Source organism: Siphateles boraxobius, unplaced genomic scaffold (assembly GCF_051911475.1).
Source record: "Siphateles boraxobius isolate OS27281-9 unplaced genomic scaffold, OSU_SipBor_1 6, whole genome shotgun sequence".
In the NCBI taxonomy this organism is placed as follows: Eukaryota; Metazoa; Chordata; class Actinopteri; order Cypriniformes; family Leuciscidae; genus Siphateles; species Siphateles boraxobius.
Genome location: NW_027509186.1, coordinates 38,032,230 through 38,058,129, shown reverse-complemented (window position 1 = coordinate 38,058,129; position 25,900 = coordinate 38,032,230). Strand labels below are relative to the sequence as shown.

Below are 25,900 nucleotides of genomic sequence, written 5' to 3'. Positions count from 1 at the left end.
AACAACTCAAGCATACCACCAAGCAACATAAAATCAAGAGTGCCGTTTTCCCGAATATTAGATTAATTGAAATTCTGACATTGCGCAACTGCTCCGTGACCAAATTATTAATGGGTAGACTCTCAATTTTAGACAGATGTCAACAAAAAAAAGATAGATTTTGTTGATAATGATTGACTAGTAGCAGCCATAGCAATTTTAGCAAAGTGTTCGAAGTGTTATTCCTAATTAGTTAACTTTACTTAAAAAAAAAGGCAAATCGATTGCCTTTCCCTGAATATTGACTTACTAAATGAACTAACCCCTTTGAATACAATGATATAATATGCGGCCCCTTTAAGAAACATGACATCGCGCAATGCGCCTGCGCAGAAGAGAGAAGCGAGAGAGACGAGACAAGATTAGACTTTCACCAGTCGAGGCTGAAAGTGACGCTGTTAACTATCGTAAATGAAGAACAAATATGGAGTATTTTGTCTGGATGCCGTATATTTCCACTCTGCAGGTGAAGGGTAGGGTGTTCCCAGATTACAGAGTTTAACATTATCCAGCTCCGAGTGCAAGCCCTCATATCGTGAATAAGGTTTGTCTGCACTGAAATCACACGAGCGAGTTCATACTGGAGAGAAGCCACTAATGTGGAGAGAGTTTTAGAGAGTCATTCAAGCTCTGTAGTGTATCATATAAAGAAGCGTTGTCCAAGTTTCACAGTGAGCAAAGCATATCCATTCTTCCAGTGATTTTGTTTTCATGTAACGATACCTGATTGGCGTGACAAATTTGTACATTTGTATTGTCAAAGTAATGGCACCCTTTCTGTAGATATGTATTCTGGTTAAATTGAGAATCATTGTTCACAATAGAAACCACGATTCTGAATATACAATTAAACCAAATAACATGTAATTTACCTCATTCATTATGGTGATGTCTGAGATCTTAAATGTTCCCACGACGCACGTCATTATAGTGTCTGAAAAATTACAGGATCATTACTTCCCAGATAGCACAAGTCTATTTGATGTGATGTTTGCATCTGGAAGACGTATTTTTAAGAGTGTTTGCTCATCTGCAATACGTCTATAGGACGTTTCCTGTCAGATATCAAATAGACGTTTAGAAGATGTCAGATTAACATGCATTCTAAATCATTACATCTTAAAGACATCTTCTAAACGTCTATTTGATATCTGACAGTAAACGTTATTGTAGTTAAGAATAACTTGCACGCTGCAGCAACTTTTAGAATAGCATGGTTATGGTAGGATAAATGTAATTTTCCGTATTAGCTTAAACGTTACCTGCTGCTCGTTTGAAAAGACTCGAGCGAAGACTCGCGAAAAGACACCCCCCCCAGCCATAACAGAGCAGAGACTACTCGCACGCTATTGGCTGGTCAGTGGTAACTGCACGAACCTATGGCAGAGCGGCGTAACTGTGCGAGACAATTGGTGCAAAGCCCGACAGAATGGGCGGGGCATCCGCCTATAAAAGATGCTCGATTTTGCCATGGATTCAGGTTTATCGACTGAAGCGACCGAACGCAGAGTTGTGTGAGCCATAGCACGGCCATCTACGCAATACTTGTCCCCTTATCTCAGGGTACCAAGGTTGCGTTAGTAACCGAGTCGTTCCCTTTCGAATGGTCAGTCGTTTTGCGTAGTTATACGGTATGGGGAACCAATCCAATCACGCTGTGCTATGACAAGCGCAACGACATGATCTCTTACCCGAGTTGGGACACTTGAACAAGGGTCCAAAGCAAGGGCCGTGTCTGACATGACGTGTTGAACGGGCAAGACCCTAATTATGCCCACGTAGCGCGACGGGACTGCGAGCGAATTTAACCCATTCAGAACCCATTTTGACAAGCCGGCGATGGATTTCCAGACCTTGGCCCTGGTGGCTAGGGGCACAATTATTTTGGGAGGCAGCTCGCTGTGTTGGGGTGGGGAAAGGCACCATATGCATTTTCTGTTAAAGTATTGAAGTATAAATTCTTTTTTAAATCTTTTTCCTTTTTTTTCCAGATCTGGTCCTGTGGGCGTCAGTATCACACAGTGATCACAGTTCACACCTGCAGTGAAGCCCCTCCCACAACAATTCACCAATAAATACTGGGAATATTCCCATCATCCTACAAGAGAAGGACAAACTCCAGGAGTAGCAGCTGAAATCTGTGTGACTGTTAAAGATGGAGTTTATTAAAGAGGAGATTGAAGACATGAGTGATCCAGAACCATCCAGAATAAAACATGAAGATACTGAGGAACAAATAGGTTTGTGTCTATTCTTGATTGTTGACTGCTTTGTTAGCTGTGAAATTAATTAGTATATGGATGATAAATGATGTAGAAATTCATCTAAATCACTTTGTGTATATCAGTTGTCAAAAACATTTTAATCATTCAAATTAATGAAAATTATATAACAACCCAGCAAGCAATAGTCATCATTTCACCGTCTAGGTTAACTAGCCCCGATATAGTCCAGCTATGAGTAACCCACTTCTAGCCAAAATAATCTTGAATTTGTTTACACATCATTTTTGCCAAAACTTAATGAAACTTTTGCCTAACTTGCGAGATAATATTCCATAATGTAAACTATTGGTGGGGGAAAAAATAGATTCTGTTCAGTATCGCGATATTTTGCGCCCGCAATTATATCGATACAGTAGCGCAAAGTATTGCAATATTCAATTATGAAATTATATGTTTTACTTTCGGATTTTCTCAGAGTTTACTCTGATCATTTACATTTGCATATTACATCCACAAGGTGGCGTTTGTTGCGATGCTTTGTTGTTGTGCATTAAACAGCAAATTCAAGCGAAAATGGCTTCACTATTACAACCGGCTGTACACGACGGTCCGTTTTCTTTCAAATCGAAAGTGTGGGTAAATTTCGGTTTTATGATTATTCTCAGATTTATGTTACTCAATTATATCTGCTTTATGTTACTCTATTGTTTTTAAATAATTTTAAGTTTTGTGCTAGGAGCTTACCATTCATGTGAGAGGTCTCCTATTCAGAGAATAATTACGTCCTATCCTGTAATAAGGTGCTGTGTCCTGAATGTTCAAGAACAAGTTTTCAAGTTTTTGCACTTCAGTTAATGTGTAGAAGATAATGTTTACAGAATTAAATGTGACATTTGAAGTGAGTTGAGGAGTCTTATTTTCCTAATTTTTTGTAATGGCTTTGAATAAAATGGGGGACATGAATCGCAATATATCGCAGAATCGAATCGCAATACTTGCTGTATCGCAATATGTTTAGAATCGCAATAATATTGAATCGTGGCCCAAATATCGCAATACTATCGAATCGTCACATTTTTGCCAATTCCCACCCCTAATGTAAACAAAGTCAACAGTGATAACAAGGTGTTTGGTTTTATTTCTTTGACATGTTATCTAATTGATGACTATTCTATACCTGGGCTATGGTTAGACGTCTTTTATATTTTCACTGACAGCCCAAATTTTGCCTTGTTTTAGCCCATACATCAGGGCTGTATTTGGACAGCTATCAGACATCGTTTTTTGTGGAAAAATGCTTGCTGGCAAACCTTCAACGTCAAAGATCTGATACTTTATACTCACACAGACAGAAACCTACTCTCTTGTTTTCTGCTAAGTGTTCACTTGAATTTTCATTGAATTTATCCTGCTTATACTGATTATACCTACTTAATGTCTATTTTAGATCAGATGGAAATAATGGAGCAAAGAGAAGAACTGCATAAAGTAAAGAAAGACTGTGACTTCAAAACTCAAGGAACAAAAGTCAAAAAGCTGCACTCCTGCTCTCAGTGTGGAAAGAGTTTGCAAAATGAACAAAACCTTAATGTGCACATGAGAATTCACACTGGAGAGAAACCGTATCCATGCACTCAGTGTGGAAAGAGTTTCACATCTTCATCCATACTTAAAATTCATCTGCGTATTCACTCTGGAGAAAAACCCTTTAATTGTGATCAGTGTGGTAAAGATTTTATTTCGTCATCAAATCTAATAACACATCTCAAAGTTCATTCAGACAAAATGCCTTATGTGTGTTCTCTCTGTGGAAAGAGTTTTTCTCGACTGGACAATTATAAAACACACCAGAAAACACATAATAAAGTGAGAGATCATGTGTGCTTTGAGTGTGGGAAGAGCTTTATTACAACTAGTGAATTGAAACATCATCAACGGGTTCATACTGGAGAGAAGCCGTACCACTGTACTCAGTGTGAGAAGAGTTTCAAATGTCCAAAATCTTTTAAGTATCATCTGCACATTCACTCTGGCGAAAAACCATTTAAGTGTGATCAGTGTGGTAAAGATTTTATTTCACCATCATATCTCAAAAAACACCTAACTGTTCATTCAGGTGTTAAGCCTCACTTGTGTTCTCTCTGTGGAAAGAGTTATTCACGGCTGGACAGTTTAAAAGTGCACCAGAAAACGCATGATGAAGTGAGAGATCATGTGTGTTGTGACTGTGGGAAGAGCTTTACTAGAGCTGGTGAACTGAGACAGCACCAAAGAATTCATACTGGAGAAAAACCTTACAAGTGCTCATATTGTGACAAGAGTTTCACTCAGTCTGGGAGCCTGAAATCACATGAGCGACTTCATACCGGAGACAAACCTTACAAGTGCTCAGTTTGTGACAAGAGTTTCACTCAGTCTGGAAACCTGAAATTACACGAGCGAGCTCATACTGGAGAGTAGCTGTACTCAGTGTTAAAATTCCTCTTTTTAGGATTCCTCTTTTCAATACTCTCTTGACAACATTCCAGTGACAATGGTGTTGATTAATGTGAGATCTCTGGGAAATAAGACCTTTATTTTGAATGATCTCTTTCTTTCTCATTAAATTGATTTTTTATTTGTCACTGAGTCTTGGCTTAATGCTGGCGAAATCTCCTCTCTCTGAACTTTCTTTTCCTGGTTGCAGTTTTTTCAGTACCCCTAACTCTTTTGGGCGGGGGTCTTGCAGTTTTATTGTACCTTTAAATAGGTTAATTACATAGAATTCTTTTAAATCTGTGTTATGTGCTTTGATTTATAGACCCCCAAACTTTAATGGGGATTTTATACAGGAGATCTCTGAATTTTTATCTGCAATTGCCCCCTCTTTTGACAATATTTTCATTTTGGGGGATTTCAACGTGTGCTGCCCTTCAAAGCCCCTGGTGAGAGCATTTTAAAGTATATTAGTCAGTTGACTTTTTACCATGTGTTTTTGGACCAACTCATGAGCATGCTCTTACGCTTGACCTTGTCATCTTTGGGGTTCTCTGTTGGTAGTGTGAAGATTGTTTATACTGTTTTTACTGATTCTTGTTTATCTGACTGTTTTTAACTTTCTTTGTGGTGCTCTGTGTAATAATGTTTCTCCCTCTGTTAAATCGCATGTACTCGCACCTTGCACAGCTAAATTTCCAGCTGTTTTTGAGGTCTGTCCTTTAATTACATTGATTGAGTCACCCTCTCCCTCTGGGTTTAGAAGAGTTAGTCAATCAATTTAACTGATCTTGTTTAGATATTTTAGCCATTGTGGCTCCCTTTGAAGTCATGAAAAAAAGGTAAAATCAGAGCCCTGGTTTATCAGTATTGTGCTCTTAGGCCGGAGTGTAGGAGGGCTGGATATGAAGCCCACCAGGTCTCCTGGTCATGTGATTCCTTCTTTTCTGTTTAAGGAGGTACTTGATTCCATTGGTCTAAGTATTTTGTCTATTATGAATGTTAGTTTGTCATCTGTTGTTGTTCCTGCAACTTTTAAGCATGCTGTTATTAAGCCCCTTCTAAATAAATTAAAAAAAAACCCGGCTTAGACCCCTTTTACATGAATAGTGTTCGACCCGTTTTGAAATTGCCTTTTATATATAAGATACTGGAAAAAATTCTGTACAGCTTTATGACTTTTTAATGAGGAGTATAATTTTAGATAGATTCCAGTCAGGCAAAAGAGTCTGCTCCTCTGAGGGTCTCTAATGACGTCTTACTAGGCGTTGATTCTAGAAGCTGTTGTTTTACTTTTGATACTGTTGATCATAATATTTTCATTGATCGTCTTAGTAATCAGGTTGGTATTCGAAAGATTTCAATTTGAAAGATTTTTCAGTCAGTTTAGGGGATTATTCTTCTACTGTGGACCCTCTTGTGTCTGGGGTTCCTCAGGGTTCTATCTTGGGACCAATTTTATTTGCCTTTTTATATGCTCCCTCTATTTGTGAGAAATTTGGGGTTCACTATCATCTCTATACGGATGATTCTCAAATTTATTTACCACTGAGGCATGGGCATAAATGTGCAATTCAGTCCCTGCATGAATGTTTGGCCAAGGTTAAGTGCTGTTTGGCGAATAACTTTCTCCAATTGAATGAGGATAAGCCAAAGATGATTTTATTTTGTAAGGAGTGTGTAGAGGATGTTTATGACTGCCTTGGATTGTTTCCTGGGAAGAATCTGTACAGCGTAAGAAATCTTGGTGTCATTTTTGACTCAAAGCTTAAAGGTCCCGTTCTTCATGTGTTTTTTTTAAGCTTTGATTGTGTTTACAGTGTGCAATATAACATGTGTTCTTGTTTCGCGTGTAAAAAAACGGTATTTTTCACACAATTTACTTATCTGTATACCGTGGTTTCCACTGTCCAAAAAACGGGCCGATGACTTCCTTGTTCTATGAAGTCCCTCCTTCAGAAATACGTAACGAGTTCTGATTGTGCCAGCGGTTCCCGTTTGTGATTCGACAGCAGCTTATCGCACGTTGCCCGGAAAGGTCACGCCTCTTACCATAAATTGGAGATGCATGCCCTGATTGTCATTGTAAAAATGACAAACATATTACCATATCAATTTGAGCCTGAATCAGACCCGGAGAACATAGATGAAGAGAATCGATTAGAACCTGTTCAAACACAACTTTTGCAGGTTGTTTCACAATGGTAAGCTGTTTATTTAGTAGTTGTCATACTTTTAATTGGTTAAAATGTAATGTTAAATGTTACAAACTGTTATAAAAGCTTGTGGTATATGTTTTTTTTTCCGTCTGTCGAATGGTGTTGTGTTGAATGAATGATGGTGTTGTTGAATTTTTAAAATAAGTCCATTGTTTATTCCTACCTTAGTTACACGTGTGCACGAGTTTTGATTAGTAAAAAATTTGTTGGATTAGTTTCAATTCCCATCTAGTTAACAAAGCTAAACAGCGTTGCACTTTGTGTAATTAGTTACAGAAACGGTTAAACGCACCAACTTAAATAATAAAATACACTTACCGGTTGTGGTCCATAAACAACGCCTTCTCCAGACAAAGAGGGAACTGCTCCATCTTTCAAGAACAATCTTTGTGCGAATCTGGCATTAAACTGATTGAGATTGAGGAAGTTGTCCTCGGCAAAATGTGCTGCACATAGTTTTAAATGAGGATTATATTTTTCAGGAACCGAGTTAAACATAAATTGTAACCATTGATCTCTAAGCACAGCGTCCCTGGGAAGGCCAAACAAAGGTGAATTGACTCCGGCATGAAAATAACAGCGTCTCGACGACATGGCGACAAACACACTCTACAAACGATACTCTTTCTCTTCTCCGTGGGAGCTCAACAAGACCACGCCCCCTTTTTTGTGTATTCCTGTGGGCGGAGATTAGTCAAAAAACTGTTCTAATTACGTCATTAAAAAAGGAAGTAGAGGGATGTAGTCCAAAACCGGACGTTCGCTGTAGGCTTTGAAAGGGGTCTTCTGTTAAATAAAATATCTCGCTAGGCATTGAACTTTGAGCTTTATGATTTTACAGGTATTATTTATGCTCTAACAGCAACATTACACACTACGTTAAAGTTTGAAAAATGGAATTGCGAAGAACGGGAGCTTTAAATTGCACCAGCAAATCAATGCTGTGTTCTAAGATGGAAAATAGTTTTTTCCATTTTAGATCAATATCTAAATTGAAATCTATCCTCTCGTTTGAAGATATGGAGAAGGTTGTTCATGCCTTTGTGTCATCCCGTTTGGATTACTGTAATGTATTGTATCTAGGTGTCAGGCCTCTCTCTCGTTTGCAGCTTGTTCAGAACTCAGCTGCCAGACTTATAACAGGTACTAAGAAGAGAGAGCATATTACTCCTGTGTTAATCAAAATGCAATTGGTTTCCCATACGATACATGATTCATTACAAAGTGCTGTTGTCTGTTTGTAAGGCGTTGCATGGCTAAGCACCAGAGTAAGTTACTGGGTTAACCAGTCTCTATAAATCTGGTACATCTCTGTGCTCAAATGATCAATTGCTCCTCATGGCTCCCCGATCTTGTTTAAAATGTAAAGGTGATCGGCCATTCTCTGTTGTAGCTCCTAGGCTCTGGAATGGTCTGTTTAATATTCTCCTATTAGGTGTATTTCAGAGTTCGCTTAACTTATTTATTTGTTTTAGAATTTGAAACTGCTTTGTAAGCTGTGTATGTCATATGTTTGCATTGTTTTTATTATTTTTTTTATTTAATTTTATCTTTTTCTGTACAGCACTTTGGTTCCACTTGTGGTGTTGAAAGTGCTCTATAAATAAATAAAGGTCAGTTGAGAAGAGTTTCGAACATTTAACCAAGTCTTCACACTCCTATGAAAATATGTTGCAAGTGATCAACATTCGTTTTCATGTCAAATGCTTTCAGGTAAATACTTCAAGATAAAATATGGAGATTATCTAGGGTTTTTTTTTCTCTTTTTTTGGTGAAATGGTTGGAAAAGTTAAAGCTTCAACAACTCTTATAGTGTAAATATGTTTTTTGCAAAAATCTGCCTGGATGGATTGTGTAGTAGGTCTATATTGAATTAGATATATGTACGTGAAATACATGATATATACATGAAGTCTTTTACTTATTTACGAAGTTTACTATACGGTGTTCTGATAGTACATGCAATTGTGAGAACAACCATCTTGTCTTGACAAAAACCCTCTAACCTTCTAAAACAAGTCTAATATGTGTTTGTGGAAATAGTTGTTCACCGCTGGAGTCTAAACAGCGCCAGAAAATACAGTCCATGAGAGAAATGTTCTATCAACTATATACGCGTCATAAGTGAATTTAATTAATTTAATTTAAATTAATATTTTAAATAAAAAAAGGAAAAACTAAATAAAAACAATACGTTTATCATACAGCACTATTGTGGAAATATGATGGTGATGCATTCTAAAACACGGTCGCCTTAAAATGATCACGCTGGGGGCTCAACTTGAATATTTTAAACTTGCTGCGAAAGGGTTTTTACACTTGTATAATTTGCGGCCCCTTTAAGAAACATGACACTCTGCGCACTGGTGATGCGCAAAAGAAAGAAGCGAGAGTGACGGACGAGCTGAAACTTTCACCAGTTGAGTCTGAAAGTGACGCTGTTAACGATCGTGAATGAAGGACAAATGTGGACAATTTTCTCCAGATGCTGTATATTTCCAGTCTGCAGGTGAGAGATGTTCCCAGATTACAGAATTTAACATTAACCAGCTCCAGAGTACATAACAACAAGCCCTCATATTGTGACAAAGGTTTGTCTGCACTGCACTAACGTTACTCAGTGTGGAGAGAGTTTTAGACATTCAAGATCTTTAGTGAATCATATGAAGAAGCGTTGTCCAAGTGTCAGTGTGTAAACTAATATATCCAAATATTTACATATTGTCAACGTAATGGCACCGTTTCTGTAGAGCTGCAAGATTCTGGATACATTGAGAATCATGATGTTTAGTTTAAAATAGAAATCACGATTCAGAATAGGCAACTAAACAAACAACTTTTCATTTACTTGATGTTCTGACAAAATGCCAATTGTTGGAATGCAGTCTATTTATTTAAAGACTAAATATTATATTCTTTTGAATTATTTTTCTAAATCTATTTGAATTATAACTCACTTGATCCATTACTACTGGACACATCACCAAATCTCTTGAATTAACTTTTTTTTAACAATTGATGAGAATAGTGAAAAGAAAACATAACTTACAATTGCCAAATTAATAGTCTAACCAAATAACTGAATCATAAAATTTAACTGAGCTGAAAAATGAGCTTTTAAACTGAATTTAAAAGCATCGTTATCTCGTTCAATAGTCCCTGTTTTCTCCTCATTCATTATGGTGATGTCTGAGATCTTCTGTAAATTGGCACATCAAGCACCTCATTAGTGTCAGACAAACTACAGAATCATCACTTTATGTGATAATCGCTTATTAATGTGATTTTAATGTTTTACCCTTCAGGTTAAAGTACATGACTAAAAATGCCATTAAAGGCTACAGAAACCAAACCTGCAAACTCTCTTTCTGACACTGAAATCGGCCATTCATGATTAGTGCAGATCCAAGTTTTTATTTGAATGTCTGAAGGGAAATGGTTGTCTTCATAAAAGTTTTGATGGCGTCTTCTTTTATTTTTCTCAGTATGATGCTGTGTTTATAAGCTACTTGTGTTCAGGAGTAACCACTGTATTTCTGCTTTTCCAAGCGCCACCTTTTATTATCATTTTACAGTTTAGGATGTTACCATGGACAGTAGTGTTGTTTGAAAACAACTTTGCTCCCTAAACAAAATGATCTGTTACAAATGATTCCCCCCATATAATGAGTGCATACATCATGAATCCATCTTCCAAACAAGGTTTTTCTCTTATCCTGGATGACTACCGTACGCCTGTAATAAGTGTTTATATTCGGACTACTTTAGACGAAGCGCTTTAGACGCAACCGCTGCGGAGTAGTCCAGATCCAGCGTGACTCTCATAGACATAAACAGAGAGAAGTAGATCCAGCAACAAAGTTTTTCCACAAGACGCATGCAGTGTTGTTTATTAACAGTTAGAGTGCCAAACTATAGTGTACATTTTAAGTGGATTTCTGTCGTCTTGTTAGATTTCTGATTAGTTTAGATAATAATTGAATAATTTAACCTGTGTACTGTTTCATCCTTATAATACCCTGGGTTACATAAAAATTAGCAACCTAGTGCAGTTTTATACACTATGGGTTAGGGTTAGATACACCCGGCGCAATGCAGCAAATGTTTCTTGCTAGTTTCAGCCTGACGCAGTTATCCTTTTTCCGTCCTGCGCCACGTTGTTTTAATAGCAAACGCACACAGGGACGAGCAGCAGAAAAACTAGCCAATTTTTAAAAATAAAATGATTACAATGCAAAAGATAAATTTTGTGTACATAAAGATACGGTGGAGTCCGGATTGTCCCGTAGATGGCCTACTTGAGCTTTAACCTCGCGCTTAAGCAGATCCGTTTGCTTTCTGGAGAAGCGCTCAGTCTTTCTCAGTCTTTTTGCAAATTCCGCCTTGTAAACAGTGAATCTGTGAAACTTTTCTAGACTTTCGCCCTGCGCTTTTGACCATGCGCTTAGATCCTTAAAAGAGGGCCTTATAATATATAACCATCAAATGCTCTATATTGGAACTAAGTTAAAGGCACCATATTTGTTTTGCTGTTGAAGTAATCCAGTATAAATTCAGTAACTTATCTTTGATTTTTCCAGATCTGGTCCTGTGGGCGTCAGTATCACACAGTGATCACAGTTCACACCTGCAGTGAAGCCCCTCCCACAACAATTCACCAATAAATACTGGGAATATTCCCATCATCCTACAAGAGAAGGACAAACTCCAGGAGTAGCAGCTGAAATCTGTGTGACTGTTAAAGATGGAGTTTATTAAAGAGGAGATTGAAGACATGAGTGATCCAGAACCATCCAGAATAAAACATGAAGATACTGAGGAACAAATAGGTTGGTGTCCATTCTTGATTCTTCATTGTTGACTGTTGATAATCATTAAGGTAACAAAGCTTCAGTTTGGTTCAAGATGTTTCAGTTCAACAGATAAACGACACAGAAAATACATCTAAATGGTCATAATCTTGTATAGCTGTTGTCAAACACATTTTAAACAGATTAACAAGAAAGTGACTGAACTACCTTTGGCACATCAAATATCTGATAATCTGTTGCTCCCTTTCTTCTGTTGAATCAGAGTTCACTTGAACTTATTTTAACCGTTATATTTTAATTTTAGATTGGCTGGAAGTAAAACCGCAAAAACATGAACTGAATGAAGCAGAGGAGGAACAGCAGAGCATCAAAATTCAAGGAACAAAAGCCAATAAGCTGCTCTCCTGCACTCAGTGTGGAAAGAGTTTCAGACAAAGAGGAAACCTTAACAGACACATGAGAATTCACACTGGAGAGAAACCGTATCCATGCACTCAGTGTGGAAAGAGTTTTACTTGTCGATCAGCTCTAAATTATCATCTGCGCACTCACTCTGGAGAAAACCCATTTAACTGTGATCAGTGTGGTAAAGAGTTTATTTCATCATCAAATCTAAAACAACACCTGAAAGTTCATTCAGATGAGAAGCCTTATGTGTGTTTTCATTGTGGAAAGAGTTATTCAAGGCTGGAACATTTGAAACGGCACCAGAAAACACATGATGAAGTGAGAGATCATGTGTGTTGTGACTGTGGGAAGAGCTTTACTACATCTGACCATCTGAAACAGCACCAAAAAATTCATACTGGAGAAAAACCTTTCAAGTGCTCATATTGTGACAAGAGTTTCACTCTGTCTGGAAACCTGAAATCACACGAGCGAGTTCATACCGGAGAGAAGCCGTACCACTGTGCTGAGTGTGAGAAGAGTTATAAACATTTATCAAGCCTTCACACTCATATAAAAAAATGTTGCAAGTGATTAACAATCGTCATCATGCCAAAGTTTGTCCTAAATGCACAATATCCTCTAGATCAGAGGTGTCCAAACTCAGTCCTGGAGGGTTTGGTTTCAGCAGCTTTGTGAACAGATTTTAAGAGAAAACTCTTAACTAAGAACTTTTACTGCCATTTAGGAGAATTCTTAGTGGTAAGATAAAATGTTTTATGAATACGGACCGAAATTGGTGTTATTAAACAATGAATACAAATTAAAATCTCTAGTATCGGCCAAAAGATTAATTGTTTTAAATTTATCATTGATCAAATTCAAAAAGAGAAAAATAGAAATTATATTGTAAGTTGTCCTTGAAAATTTTATTTGGGTGACGTCTTTACGTTTTTTTCTGGAATAATTTATCTGAAAATCTAAATTGTGAAAAGAACAAAAAAATCCTATTATTAATCAAGTAAAACTATCTTTCAAATGAATTCAATTTTGTCAGACATTTCATGAAGAAATGTAAAATTGATATTGACACAAGATGTTTATTTTGCAAAATTCACAGAAAATGTCTTTCTTTTTTTTTTAGACTGTCAGTATATTGAACAATTCTGAAAGAATATTTGACATATTTTATCAATGTTAATATCCTGCAAGATGTATAAAATACATTATCTTAGGACACTATAAATCTGACTCCGGTAAAGAAAATAATAACTTTGTTATAAATGCATTTTCTCTGCAATTTTTTTTTATATCCACAAAGGCAAGTTCACCAACAACAAACCATTTTTTAAAATTAAATATCTCAAATCTATTTAATCTTCAGTAAATACGAAAGGAAATAAAACCTTTTCTATTTGCAGTGCCTTTAATTTGCATACTTTAACTGATGAATAATTTAATTCACCCTCATCTTTTCCCCTTTTCTTTTCCTCTTTTATTTACCCTTCATTAGCACATTATTGTTTTTTTCTCCGTATACTGTTGGCAATGGGTACATTGTTGTGTTTTATAAATATGTAAACTCTTTATTTTTGCATCAATAAAAAACAATCTAACTGCCATTCCCTTCAAGTCTTTGCAGTGTAAGTCCAACACCTGAAGCACTGAATGGAAAATGTTAATTAATAAAAAACGATATGTCTAAATACATTTCCACTAGTCTAAATACTATTTAAGACACATACGCTGAAGTAAATTGAGACATTTCTATTCTAAATTCCGACTAGTGACTGATATTTTCAGATCTCTAAATTACCTGCTCCAATAGTCGAATCTGCTGTTGTGTTATGAGAGACTGAATTTACTCAGCTCCTCTGGTTGATATGCTAGTGCTAACTGCTCACAACTGTAGTCTACTGCTTTTGTAGTCACTGAGAGAAAAGCTATAAGGAATTAAACAACATCTGGATGCATTCATATGTGGTAAAAGTCTCCAGCATGACAGGTATGTAACGCTGTGATTTTAATTGAACCATGTTGCAAAACGGACCACAGGAGTGTGTTCAATAACGAGAGAGAATCGCAAATTTATATTCTGAATTTATTTAATGTGCATATTAAAAAGACGAGAGTGAAGAACAATTATACACCAAAAACGTGAAGTTACAAATAAACGCGTTACGGACTAGAATAATAGCCTAATTAAAAATAAATGTTAATACCCAGTTAAAAACATGTGAGCAAGAGATCGTGATGGTGATATTCCGCTGTTTTGAGCGATGAGCGCTACTGCATTAAATAGTTTATTTATATAGGCCTATAGCCTATTGCATTGATGAAGGGTTGAACCCGAAAACGTTTTGCACTCTTGCTTTTTTTTGCACTTTACCACTTTATTTGTGGCATATTGAAAAATAAATCTTGTGAGATTTTTAGCCGATATTCGTGTGCGGATCTTTTTTCTTATTTTTTATATACTTTTTGATCAACGCACCGCAAGAAGATATCACTCATCAGTTTGAGACTAATGTTTGGCGCTATGCCTCTCCATCCCCTTGTGTTGTATAATATAAATGAAATGTAATTACTTCCTCCTTGTTTATTGTAGATGCAGATTTATTGGCAGAGATGAACAGTATTAGCAGATAAGTGTGTGCGTATGTGTTTGCGCACAAGGACACAAAAGACTCCGGTTATAAGCCTAGATGCCTAGAAGCCCAGAGCTGACTAACGTTACACCTTTCGCTCAAAATGTGATTATAGTATTTTATACTTTAATGATGGTTTAATTTGCCTTTTGTTACCAAGGAGGCAACCGTTCCTTCCAACAAGGGAGATAAAATAACTAACTTCAATGTACTGACAAAAAAAAAAGGATTTATTGATAAATAAACAATACATACATCAAATCAAAAGAAAGTACATGGTAGAACCAAAAAAACTCATTTCCCCTCCACAGATGTTACCAACCAGCCAACCCCCTACAAACCCCAATACACTCCCAACTTTGTCACACCGGACAATTCAAAATAACAAAGTACATTACACAAACAACCCCAAAATCATATTAAATAGAAATACCGCACACTCAAACCAAAAAAACAATAACACAACAACCTCAAGTCTCATGCAAATAAATAGTTAATGTGTTTTAAAGCATCAGTATAGTACAGAGAGTGCAAGGGTTGGCTAGCAACACAAGGCTGGGAAGTGATATACAAACAAGAGAAAAAAAAAAAAAAAGAAAACAGCCAGTATGTTTCACAACATCTAAACACTCATTGCGCTGGAGGCATACAGCGCACCCGCAGGTACTGGCTAAACGGGGAAATCAAAACAAAAAAACAAACACACGAGGAACAGCGATCAACTAAACCTAATACAAAAAAAACCTACATAATTAGCAATACACAATTAACCACAAAACATTTTTTACTTTAATCTCATTAAATAAAATCAAGACACTTACAAACACTGTACAAACTTTAAATTACCTGCAACATCCACCAATCCTGGACCAACTTCCAAGATAGGAACGAGCATGACCAACGGCCTACAAATCCACCATGTTTGTGTCTGCATTAAAACAATTTCCTAATTTAGTAAAACAAGGCTTCATAAATATGAAATAAAACAAATCACCAGACCGTTCATGCACAAACCAACATGGACATGTCACCGGACAGCACAATGTTTGTGTCTGCATTAAAAACATCTAATTCAATGAAAAAGGCTTTGTAAATATAAAACAACAGTCAATATTCGCTTGGCCTACCTGCTCACCCAGACCGCGTCTGTGCACCAACACACAAGGAAAGGCTACCAAACAGCACAGTTCTACACAAAAGATTGGACCTCCTCTCTAGGCCTCCTTACAGGTGCCTGCTTAAAACCCTCTACCTACCTGGCCACGCCCCTTTACTAATTGCTACCTCACCGGCTACACTTTACATTTCTGTTTGTTTTAAAAAGAAAAGGAAGCAATTAAAAGAAATGTAATTGGTTACAAAAACTGCCAACAGAGTCTTTGATTTATCATGTTTTAAGACTTCGAATAACATACCACGAGAAGTCTTCAGACAAAATTGCAAGTACTTTAAAGTGCTTATAATATAGGCCAGACTTGAGTTACTTAACCTGAGAATAATACATGATAAGATCAAAGTGTTAATATAAAAATACACTCCGCACAATTTGCACTTTGATTTTTGCACCCCTTTTTTACTTTCACAAACGGCTATTATACACTGCGTGGAAGATAATATTCGATAAAGCATAACGGGGCACTGTACAGCAAATGTATTGTGCCTTTAACCCTCTGGGGTCTGAGACATGTCTGCTTATTTCTGTTATGTATAACATTTTCATGGCAAAAGTCTGACTGTATTTTCCTCACAGTTGCTTATTGTTATAAAGTCAGAATTGCGTGTTATAAAGTCGCAATTGCAAGTTATAAAGTCAGAATTATGAGATATAAACTCGCAATTGCGCCTACTTGAAATTCTGACTTTTTCTCTCAGAATTGCATATCTCACGATTAAAGTCCCCGTGAACCGGAAGTTGCAAACGACTTTTCTCCAGTGTTGTGACGTATTTCCGAGAGAAACGGAATACTAAATGAGGCAAAATAGTGTGCGTGGCTTTTTTTCCAACTAGCACCTGATTGGATCTAGAAAAGTAGGTGTTTCATTCAAACACACAGGCAGCCTGTGTACTGTCAGTTGGAGGGGCGTCGTTACGGATGTTAAGCAGACACCCAAACCGTCAAACCTACGTCATCAGGGAAGGTCCTCCAATGCAGAGGGGAGGGGAAATTTCAGATTTTGATTAAAGATTACGAAGCCAAAAAATTTTTTTGTGTGGATTGACTTGCATGGATGAATTGTTCACCACAAAACGATCAATTTAGGCAAACAAAGTAAGTATGGTCAATTTTGAATTCATGGGGACTTTAAAGTCAGAATTGCATGACATAGGCCGAATTGTGAGATAAGCTATTCAGAGGGAAAAAAGTCCATAGAATTGGACTTTATAACTCTCAATTGCAAGTTTATATCTCACAATTCTGAGAAAATATGTCAGAATTGCGAAATATAAACTCTCAATTGCGTGGTATAAAGTCAGAATTGAGTGATATAAAGTCAGACTTTAATTCCAATTCTGACTTTATACCACGCAATTGAGACTTTATTTCACGCAATTTTGACTTTATATCTCGCAATTTTGACTTTATAAAATGCAATTACGACTTTACATCACACAATTCTGACTTTATAACACGCAATTGCGACTTTATTTCATGCAATTCTACGGACTATCTTTGAGTGAGTCATTAAACCGTTCATTCAACGAAAACGTTCAAAAAAGATGATTCCTTAAATGATAGATGTAATGAAACAAGGTGTTAATTATTTTTTAACTTTGAGCTCCACTTTTCAAGGCTCAGGTGGCCAGCAATGCTTCACTTTTGGGCAAAGCTGAAGCAATGCTTCACTTAATAGAGACCAATGGCATTGATTTAATGCGTGACTCGCTGCTTTCCCCCCACGGCTTCCTCGCGCTGTGTAATGCTGACCAGCGCTGATGCCATTCATGGTAAATACCCTTACACGTTAAAAAGATGATAGCCTACGACAAATATTTCGCTTTCCTTGGAAACGGCAACCTTTTCACGAATATACATGACTTGACTTCAAAGACAGACGCAGGTAATCGCACGCGCTCAGTCGATCACATTCACTGTCTGTTTAGGATTAAAGTCCAAATCCACGAATCCTCTGTACAAATCACGATGATAAACAGTCTTGTTAACATTATTAACTTATTTAACATTCAATACACATGGTACGAACTACGAAGGGTGGCCTTATGAAAAAAGAAAACGCGGTTCGCGGTTGCTGAGGTATCTTGCATTCCTCTGCGGTTGGCCTGTCAGTAGCGCGGTACTGCAATTTTGCAGCTATCGCGACAGCCCTATACTGAATATTTGTTCACAGACTTTTGAAAACTGGATCATGTAGCCTACCCTAGAATACTTGCTTCAAAATGATGTGAAAATCATCCTGCCCACTCATTCACATAAAACAATATGTTGATTTAAAATCTGTAAGACATGTTTTGTGTAAGAAGGCAGTATGTGTCATGGCGACCCAAAGGAAAACAAGAAGCAAATGCGAGTAAACAACTTTTAATAGACCAATGTGGACAGTAGGGGCCGGTGTCCATGGTTAACCGATTAACCGATTAACCGTTAAAAATTGCGTAACCGAGCGAAACATTTTGCTCGGTTAAGTGGCGTCAATGGCGTGCATTGAATTTAGTTGTAATACATTTTTGCACCGCCAGAGCGCTCACAGACATTTGAATTGTCCACAAGAAGTTCACTTTTCATAATTTTAAGGCCGCAAATAGGCTTTCATTTCTCAAATAGTGTAATGTCTTAATTTTAGTTTGAATAGGTCTTAAATTAAGGAAAGACGAGGTGTTTTCACCTTGCTGAGGGGGATGTGATCAAAGCCTGGAGTGGAGCGAAAGCACGTTCCTCTCTCCACTCTAAGCATTCTGTAATCACTTCGCTAACAGTAGCCTACACTCCTGGTTTTCAATTCCCACTCACAGAAAAAAACTAACATGTAAAAAGACCGCTTACAAGTAAACATTTTTTTAATAGTTGGTTGGGATGAGTAGCCTAACTGAGTAGCCTATTTAATTGGAATATCAAATAGGTTGTGCGATTATTTAAAAAAAAAAACTCCATCTCCATGTTTTCGGTGCTGACGCGACGCGTTCATGTAATGTAGCCTGGGTTGCGCTGCCAATAACCTAAAAGCTGTCAAAAAGAACAGGCAAAAGTAATGATTATGAATATGTCAAATATAGCAAGGAGACATTTTAATTGTTTCCAGGCTCACTCAGCTGGAAAGATGAAGTTGACAATGCTGATTCGCGATCTTCGCAGTGAACGCGCCAGAGAGAAATGAACTTTTCATACGGATTACATAAGCAGAGAGCAGTCTGTTTTCTTTCGTTTTGAATTGTTGTGTTTAAAAGTAGACATTTCAATACAGATTTATTTATCAGGTCTGTGAGACAACTAGGCTACCTTATAGCCTACGCTGAGTTTCGGAATTCGTTTATGAGATGAGCTCCAGTTCACGCGCCGGCGGCTCCGTATTATCTAATGTCTGCTATATTTACTTATTTCCAGGTAATTGGTTGATGAAACATTGATTAAAATTAAGATACAATTAATACAAAACGAAATTCACTTTAAAGAAAGGCTTTGTGCATTCTGTTTGAGGTCTCTGTGAAAGTTTTAGTGCCGCTTCCAGAACTGCCACGTCCAATTGTTTGTTCCATATAAATGCGAACACGAAAAATATAATAAAATGAATATTTTATGTTCTGGGGAGAACTGACCCTTCTTCATTCGGCAGTAGTACTTTTGGTTTGTGCAGTGTAATTCACAGAATTAGGTAGCCTAAAACAATATTTTGCCACCTAAAAGTTAAAGATGTTTTGTGCAGTTATTAAAGGTGTTAAAAATGAACTACCCCTTTCTCGTGTGTCTGTATCTCGGGGTTGCGGCGCGTACACTATGGTTAACCGAGTAGCTATTAACCGCTAAGGGCCTCGGTTAACGGTTAATGAAAAACTTGAAAACGTGCAGCCCTAGTGGACAGTGACGGGACAGATGATGGAAAACAGTACAAGCCGATGGTGGTGGGTGACGCAGGGACTTTGATGGTCAGGTCCGGTGAAGAAGTGCAGTGGTGAGATGACAGTGAGACGACAAATAATCCACAAGGTGACAAATAATCCACAAGGTGACGAATAATCCACAAGACGACGAGGAACAGGAACACAAGGCAGGAACACGAAGACTGGATCACCAACACAGAAGACATCAAACAACGATCTGACAAGGATGAGAAAATAGCGGTGAGAATATATAGCGTGCAGAGATAGCCTGCAGCTGGTGATGAAATTATGATCAGCTGGAGCGGATTAGATAATGACAAACATTCACGCCCACTACACACGTGCTCTCATACAACATAAACACAAGATTAGAAGGGACAGTGAATGTGTCTACCGTGACAGTATGTTGATGTTGTTGATCTAATTGTGATTTTTCTGGTTAAGATTGCGATTTAAAATGCACAAAAATATAAAGAAGGTTTGTTGTGCCTACTTCAGTGAACTACACAAAATAAAAAATATATGGATTATCATATGTTTACTTAAAATGTTTTCATATTTTACCAACACTAGGGCTGCACGGTATACCGATACTATGGTAGTATCGCAACACTGAAGCTTCAAAATAGCTGGTGATGCCATTTCATTTTTTTTAAACAGTATCGTCAACATGGTAGTACTGTAAGGAACGTATGTTTCCCATACATTAGCTTATTTGCAGCGGTCTGCCACATTATCAACATTGACCGCCACAGATAGATTTCAGCGTTTCCATTCATTAACTAGACTGTGGCTGCCGGAAATATATGAAATAAAAAGCTCTTTAATGTCATGCTTTACGCCATTGCTGTCAAACTAACTAAAATCAAAAGCCCGTTATGGCTTTGTGCCCTTATCCAATCTCAAAAGACTGCAATTTATGTAAATAAGAGGTTTGTTTTGCACTGCCTTTCAAAGCAAAGTGCGCACTTTGCCCACATCAGCTCGCGTCCAGTGTTTTCAACATCTCAGGTCGTAGAGATCACTTACGAGTTGAACCACATGAACACCACCACGATGTCGAGTGGGAAGCTCAGGTTATGATGTGTTGAGGGCTTGTCAGTGTAAAATATGGTGAAATCCCATTATCCCACATTACTTACAGTTGTTTAATAGCAGTGATATTGTCAGGCTTTTCTATTTACAGCGAAGTAAGCTAATTGCCTACACATTATTTTAGAATAGCCTATGTAACGATAAAGTATGCAGTGGCTTCATAAATTAATTAAAAACATTTAAAAAAAACACACCTGATGCACATTCCTTGATCTTCATTTTCTAGAAGTAGAGTTTAAGAACCTTGTTACGGATATGACAGTTCTCATATACGGACGTGACCGCTCTGAAAGCGGCACTAAAATAGGGCTGGGCGATATGGCTGAAAACTGTATCACGATATAAGTGTTTCATATCGGTCGATATTGATAATTATTGATATTTTTATGACCTATTTAAAGGACCAGGAAACAAATATATTACACTACATTTAAACATTTTTTATTTTAAACTTAACCTTCCTCTGATTATAATATATTAGCAGAAATGTCAACACAACCATGGAAAACATTGAATAATTAAAATGTAAACATAAGTCTAAAATCACAATGAACACTTAATTATCTCTTAAAGGGTAATAACTAAAACCTAAACCAACTTTTTTTAGTTAATGATCTGTAAGAATGGGGCTTTATTAGTACTGTTCATTGATTCAAGTAACTTTTTTGACATTTGTGTATAAAGTGTTTTAGTTCTACAATATATGGTGTAAAAACGTCTGAGTGCTGCCCTCTTCAGGTTGAACGGTGGCTACTGCGGTTGAATTTCCCTATTGGTTGTTTGGGTGGTTCGTGACGTAAGGGGTTGTTGGTGAGGTAGGCAAGTTCCATTCAGACAGATGCGTCTCAGGTGCACGTCCCCCTCCGCTGGGCTCTGCCCACTTTACCAGCATTTTTCAATTATTTCCAGTGGGTGGAGTCAGGCTCTGACCAGGGGTTGAGTTACCCTTTAAAATTAAGGTGCAAAATTAAAGAATACATAAGAAATGCTTAAAAAAAAGAGTAATAAAATAGTGCAAAGTGTTAAATAAACATAGAGAAACCGACGATGGTCTTGCATTATTTGCAGACGACATTGGTCTGACTACGGTCAGACTTATAAAATCCAAAAAACTGCCAGACTGGCGAGCTGACTTTTCCTGTTTTATCAACAATCGCTGCGGCACTCATTTTCCACTTATCACTCCACCCCGGCTCTGTTACGGAAGAATCCAGACAACGATATGGCGCAACCATACTGTTAAGGGGGTCGCACACCGGACGAAAAGCGCTGCGTCGCGTCAAGAACAACTAGAGGTATCGCACACCGGATGCGCACTTTCTCAGTTATGGCCAGCAATATTGTTAGGCTATGTTTAAGGACATTATAAAATTAAGATAAGGTCTGTACTATGTTATGATTGTACTGTACAATTAAATACAATCGTTGCTACACTTTAGCTCAGAGCGTCCGTTAACTGCATGAATTGAGAATCTCACCTATACATCCGATAGCATCAGCAATTTTCATTCAGTCAGCTCATTTTTGTGAATGAGTGTTTGTACACTCATAGAGAATAATGTGTTCGAATTTTAAAGACATGGCGCTATAAACTGAGAAAGTGGGTGCGTGTCCGATGTGTGATAGGCTACCTGTCCTAGACCCGATGCGGCGCGGTGCTGCGCTTCTTGTCCGGTGTATAACGTGTGCAAGTGCAACCCCCTTTACATGACCGGCTGTTAGCGTGTCACCCAGTACGTTGTTAGGTTACCAGAGAGTGAGTACATTTGTTCATGCAACCAAACTTGCATCAAAACTTTCTTCCGACGAAAAAAAAAGAAAAAATTATCGAACGTTTTATCGAAGGCATTTTTTATTGATATTGATTACGTGTCTATCGCGATACATATCGTTATCGTTTTATCACCCATCCCTACACTAAAATGCTGCTTTAAAACTGTCACAGAGACATCAAACAGGCATTTAAAACACCAAATATTAAAGACTGGCATATCAAACAAAATAATATCGATGATTGTTCGAAAATCGTAGGCTACCTCTCCCCCCACATGGACACCGGTAAGACGCATTTGTTCAAATCCCGCTCCGACATTAAATTGGTCTGGGCTATAGGCATACGTGTTGTAGACTAGTCATTAAAGAATACGATTTTGTTTCAGAAGAAAGAAAGAAATGAAATAAATAAAATAAAATAATAAACAAGTAAAATAAAGAAATAATAAAAATACATTAAAGTAGGCCTAAATAATAAATAAAGAAATAAAAGAGGCTCAGAAGCTTCTGAAGCACAAACACAAGGATGTAGTCGCAGTTGTTGCTGTTAGGCTACTGACTAGTCGAAACGTGGGGTGATGACATCATCGTTTCACAAAATATACGGATTGGCGGTACACACGAAAACGTAAGGGTGTCATTTTCAGATTTATCCACTCTGGGACCCGGTTTCAAAAAATAGCGGTTTCAGTCTCCCAAAATGCGGATCCGACTCTGGACGAAACGCCGATACGATCTTTTTTTAACGTATACGGAGACTTTTGCAGAGGGAATGTAAATGGATTTTTGACCTAAATGTCTATATCCTTTGGGCATGAATGAGGAAAATACTCTCAATTGTTTTTTTATAAATGGTGTTGAGATTGGATTTATAAATGGCCTCTGGAAAATAAATCTTGTGAGCTTTTTGCCTGATATTCCTGTGCGGATGTTTTTTCTTATTTTTTTCTTATACAACACAATAAGTGATTGTCTCCTAAGAGGAGTCCATTCTGAACTGCCAAAAAGAGTTCAGCAATTCCTAGAATTGTCCTTTTGTTTCCCGCGCTGTAAACTGTAGACCAATCAGAACAGATTAGGCTCACAGAAAGGAGGGGCTTAAAGAGACAGAATCTTTGAATAAACTGTTTTTCAGACTCTTTGAGAAACGAGGTGATGTGCAATGTATATTGTGTGGAAATAAATGTTATAATAGGGACACTTTAAAGTAATCCAGTATAAATTCAGTAACTTGTTTTTGATTTTTCCAGATCTGATGGAGATGGAGAAGATGGAGTTTATTAAAGAGGAGATTGAAGACATGAGTGATCCAGAACCATCCAGAATAAAACATGAAGATATTGAGGAACAAATAGGTTGGTGTCCATTCTTGATTCTTCATTGTTGACTGCTGAGAAACATTAAGATAACAAAGCTTCAGTTCAACAGATTTGGTTTCAGATTATTCAGTGCAACAGATAGGCTAAATGATAGGGATGCACCGATACCACTGTCCGATACTGATACTTTCATTTTTGGTACTTGCCGAGACCGATACTGTAACCGAAATCTGCATTTTAACTGCATTTGTAATTTTTAAATGTATTAGTAGAGAAAACAAAAAATATAAATAATTGTAGTTGGCTTAATTTGTTAATCAAATATATATTTCCTACAGTTATTTTAATGGCTTAATTAAGCCTGCTAAAATCTATTGTATGATATCCTCTCCCTATGGAGGATCACCTATACCACTCTACAGATAAAGCTTTGTGGAAGTTTTCGGTTCGCGTACCTACCCAAAGTGATAAGATAAAATAAAATTCTGCATCAAAATTTATAGACAAGACAAGTAGTTTGTTTAGGCATGGTTTGTAAGGAATTACAAACCTGTGCACATATATTCAAACGCACATAACTATAGTGTCAATTCTTAATGCGCATGTGAACGCCATCAGCGTCTATCACAGGTTCACGTTTAAAGTCTGTTTAGAGAGAACGGTGTCGTCTTAGCGGCCTCTAATTTAATAACAAATGATCATTTAGACGGAAGTGAATCAATCAAAACTAACTTTAGCTGGAAAAAACATTTTTTAAGAACCACTATAAAACCAAACCAATCTCTGTTACCTTAAATTATATGTTTATCTCTGTAAAGCTGCTTTGAAACAATCTACATTGTTAAAAGCGCTATATAAATGAGGATGACTTGACTTGACTATGAGCTTCTGTTACTTTCATTGTTCATTTTATTGCTCTATCATATTTTATCTTTCATTTAATAGCACAGCACATATTTAGAGCAGCTCCAGAAGGGTCAGTGCTGAGGATTGGGTCAGTGGTACAAATGTTTAGACACCAGTGAAATATCAATTATTTATTCCAATTTTGATACTACAACAAAAACTACCAGCCTAATTAATGTGAATTTAACTAATTGTTAAAGACAAGTAAGCAGTCAGTAATAAAATAAGAACAATTAATCAAATTACAAATAGCACAAATAAAGTACAGAAATTTGAATAAAGTAATCAAATGTGAAAACACACCGCATAATCTTTACTGTATAAATTAAATATAGATGGATCTTTTTGTAAAGTTACAAAAGATAGCATATTTAGTCAAGAGCATTGAGAAGCCTAATGTATTTATCCTAATATATATTAAAACTATATTAAAATTATAGGCCTACATTAAAACACAGCAGCGGGTTTATAAGACTGCCCTCCCTTTAAAGCAGAACTAAGTAACTTTTTTACCTTAACCAAACAGCTTTGGAGTCATTGTAATGTTTATATTACTGATTTCGTGTTGAATGGTGGTCGTCTCGCACCCCCCTGGTGCCTGTGAGCCGCAAAACCACCCTTGCATCTTTGGGCCGGCGGGCCGCCGGCCTCAGTGTTAGGAAGTATCGTGTGATATCAGGTCTCGCGAGGTAACGAATTGCTTTTCGGCACTGCACGCGTACACGCCCCCATCCAGGATACGGCTAGCTATAAGAACAACTATCGTCCCATGGTAAAGCTGGCATATAAGAAGCAGAAAGCTAGAAAAGCATTGTCGGAGGAACAGAGAAAGAGGAAATGGCAGACTGACCGAGCGAGGAGTCAGACACGAGTAAACATCGGACCTGCGTTTTCAGAATGGCGAAAAAAAACGAAGAAAGCGCGGTCGGAAGAGTCTAGAAAAAGGTAAC

General features: G+C 37.3%; 3 protein-coding genes across 8 annotated transcripts in view; all 3 read left to right on the top strand.

Annotated features, from left to right (window-relative positions):
• Positions 1 to 8,600, top strand: part of LOC143715427 (uncharacterized) — a 34,583-nt gene extending 25,983 nt beyond the window's left edge. For 3 of the 6 annotated variants that reach the window (XM_077207210.1, XM_077207211.1, XM_077207209.1), the window contains 2 exons: positions 2,031 to 2,279; positions 3,712 to 8,600. In XM_077207210.1, coding sequence (XP_077063325.1) covers positions 2,195 to 2,279; positions 3,712 to 4,724 — 1,098 coding nt within the window. In that variant the 5' untranslated portion in view covers positions 2,031 to 2,194 and the 3' untranslated portion in view covers positions 4,725 to 8,600. Of the gene's footprint in view, positions 1 to 373; positions 584 to 2,030; positions 2,280 to 3,711 lie in introns of those variants that run through there. The other 3 variants (XM_077207213.1, XM_077207215.1, XM_077207214.1) reach the window with 3 other exon arrangements.
• Positions 8,601 to 9,318: 718 nt separating this feature from the next.
• Positions 9,319 to 13,778, top strand: LOC143715466 (uncharacterized). Its single transcript, XM_077207293.1, has 3 exons — positions 9,319 to 9,467; positions 11,539 to 11,787; positions 12,074 to 13,778. Exons 2-3 carry the CDS (start codon positions 11,703 to 11,705, stop codon positions 12,748 to 12,750), a joined length of 762 nt encoding a protein of 253 aa, XP_077063408.1. The 5' UTR covers positions 9,319 to 9,467; positions 11,539 to 11,702; the 3' UTR covers positions 12,751 to 13,778.
• Positions 13,779 to 14,000: 222 nt separating this feature from the next.
• Positions 14,001 to 25,900, top strand: part of LOC143715402 (uncharacterized) — a 30,727-nt gene continuing 18,827 nt past the window's right edge. The window contains exons 1-2 of the mRNA XM_077207161.1: positions 14,001 to 14,161; positions 23,976 to 24,080. Coding sequence (XP_077063276.1) covers positions 14,125 to 14,161; positions 23,976 to 24,080 — 142 coding nt within the window. The 5' untranslated portion in view covers positions 14,001 to 14,124. The remainder of the gene's footprint in view (positions 14,162 to 23,975; positions 24,081 to 25,900) is intronic.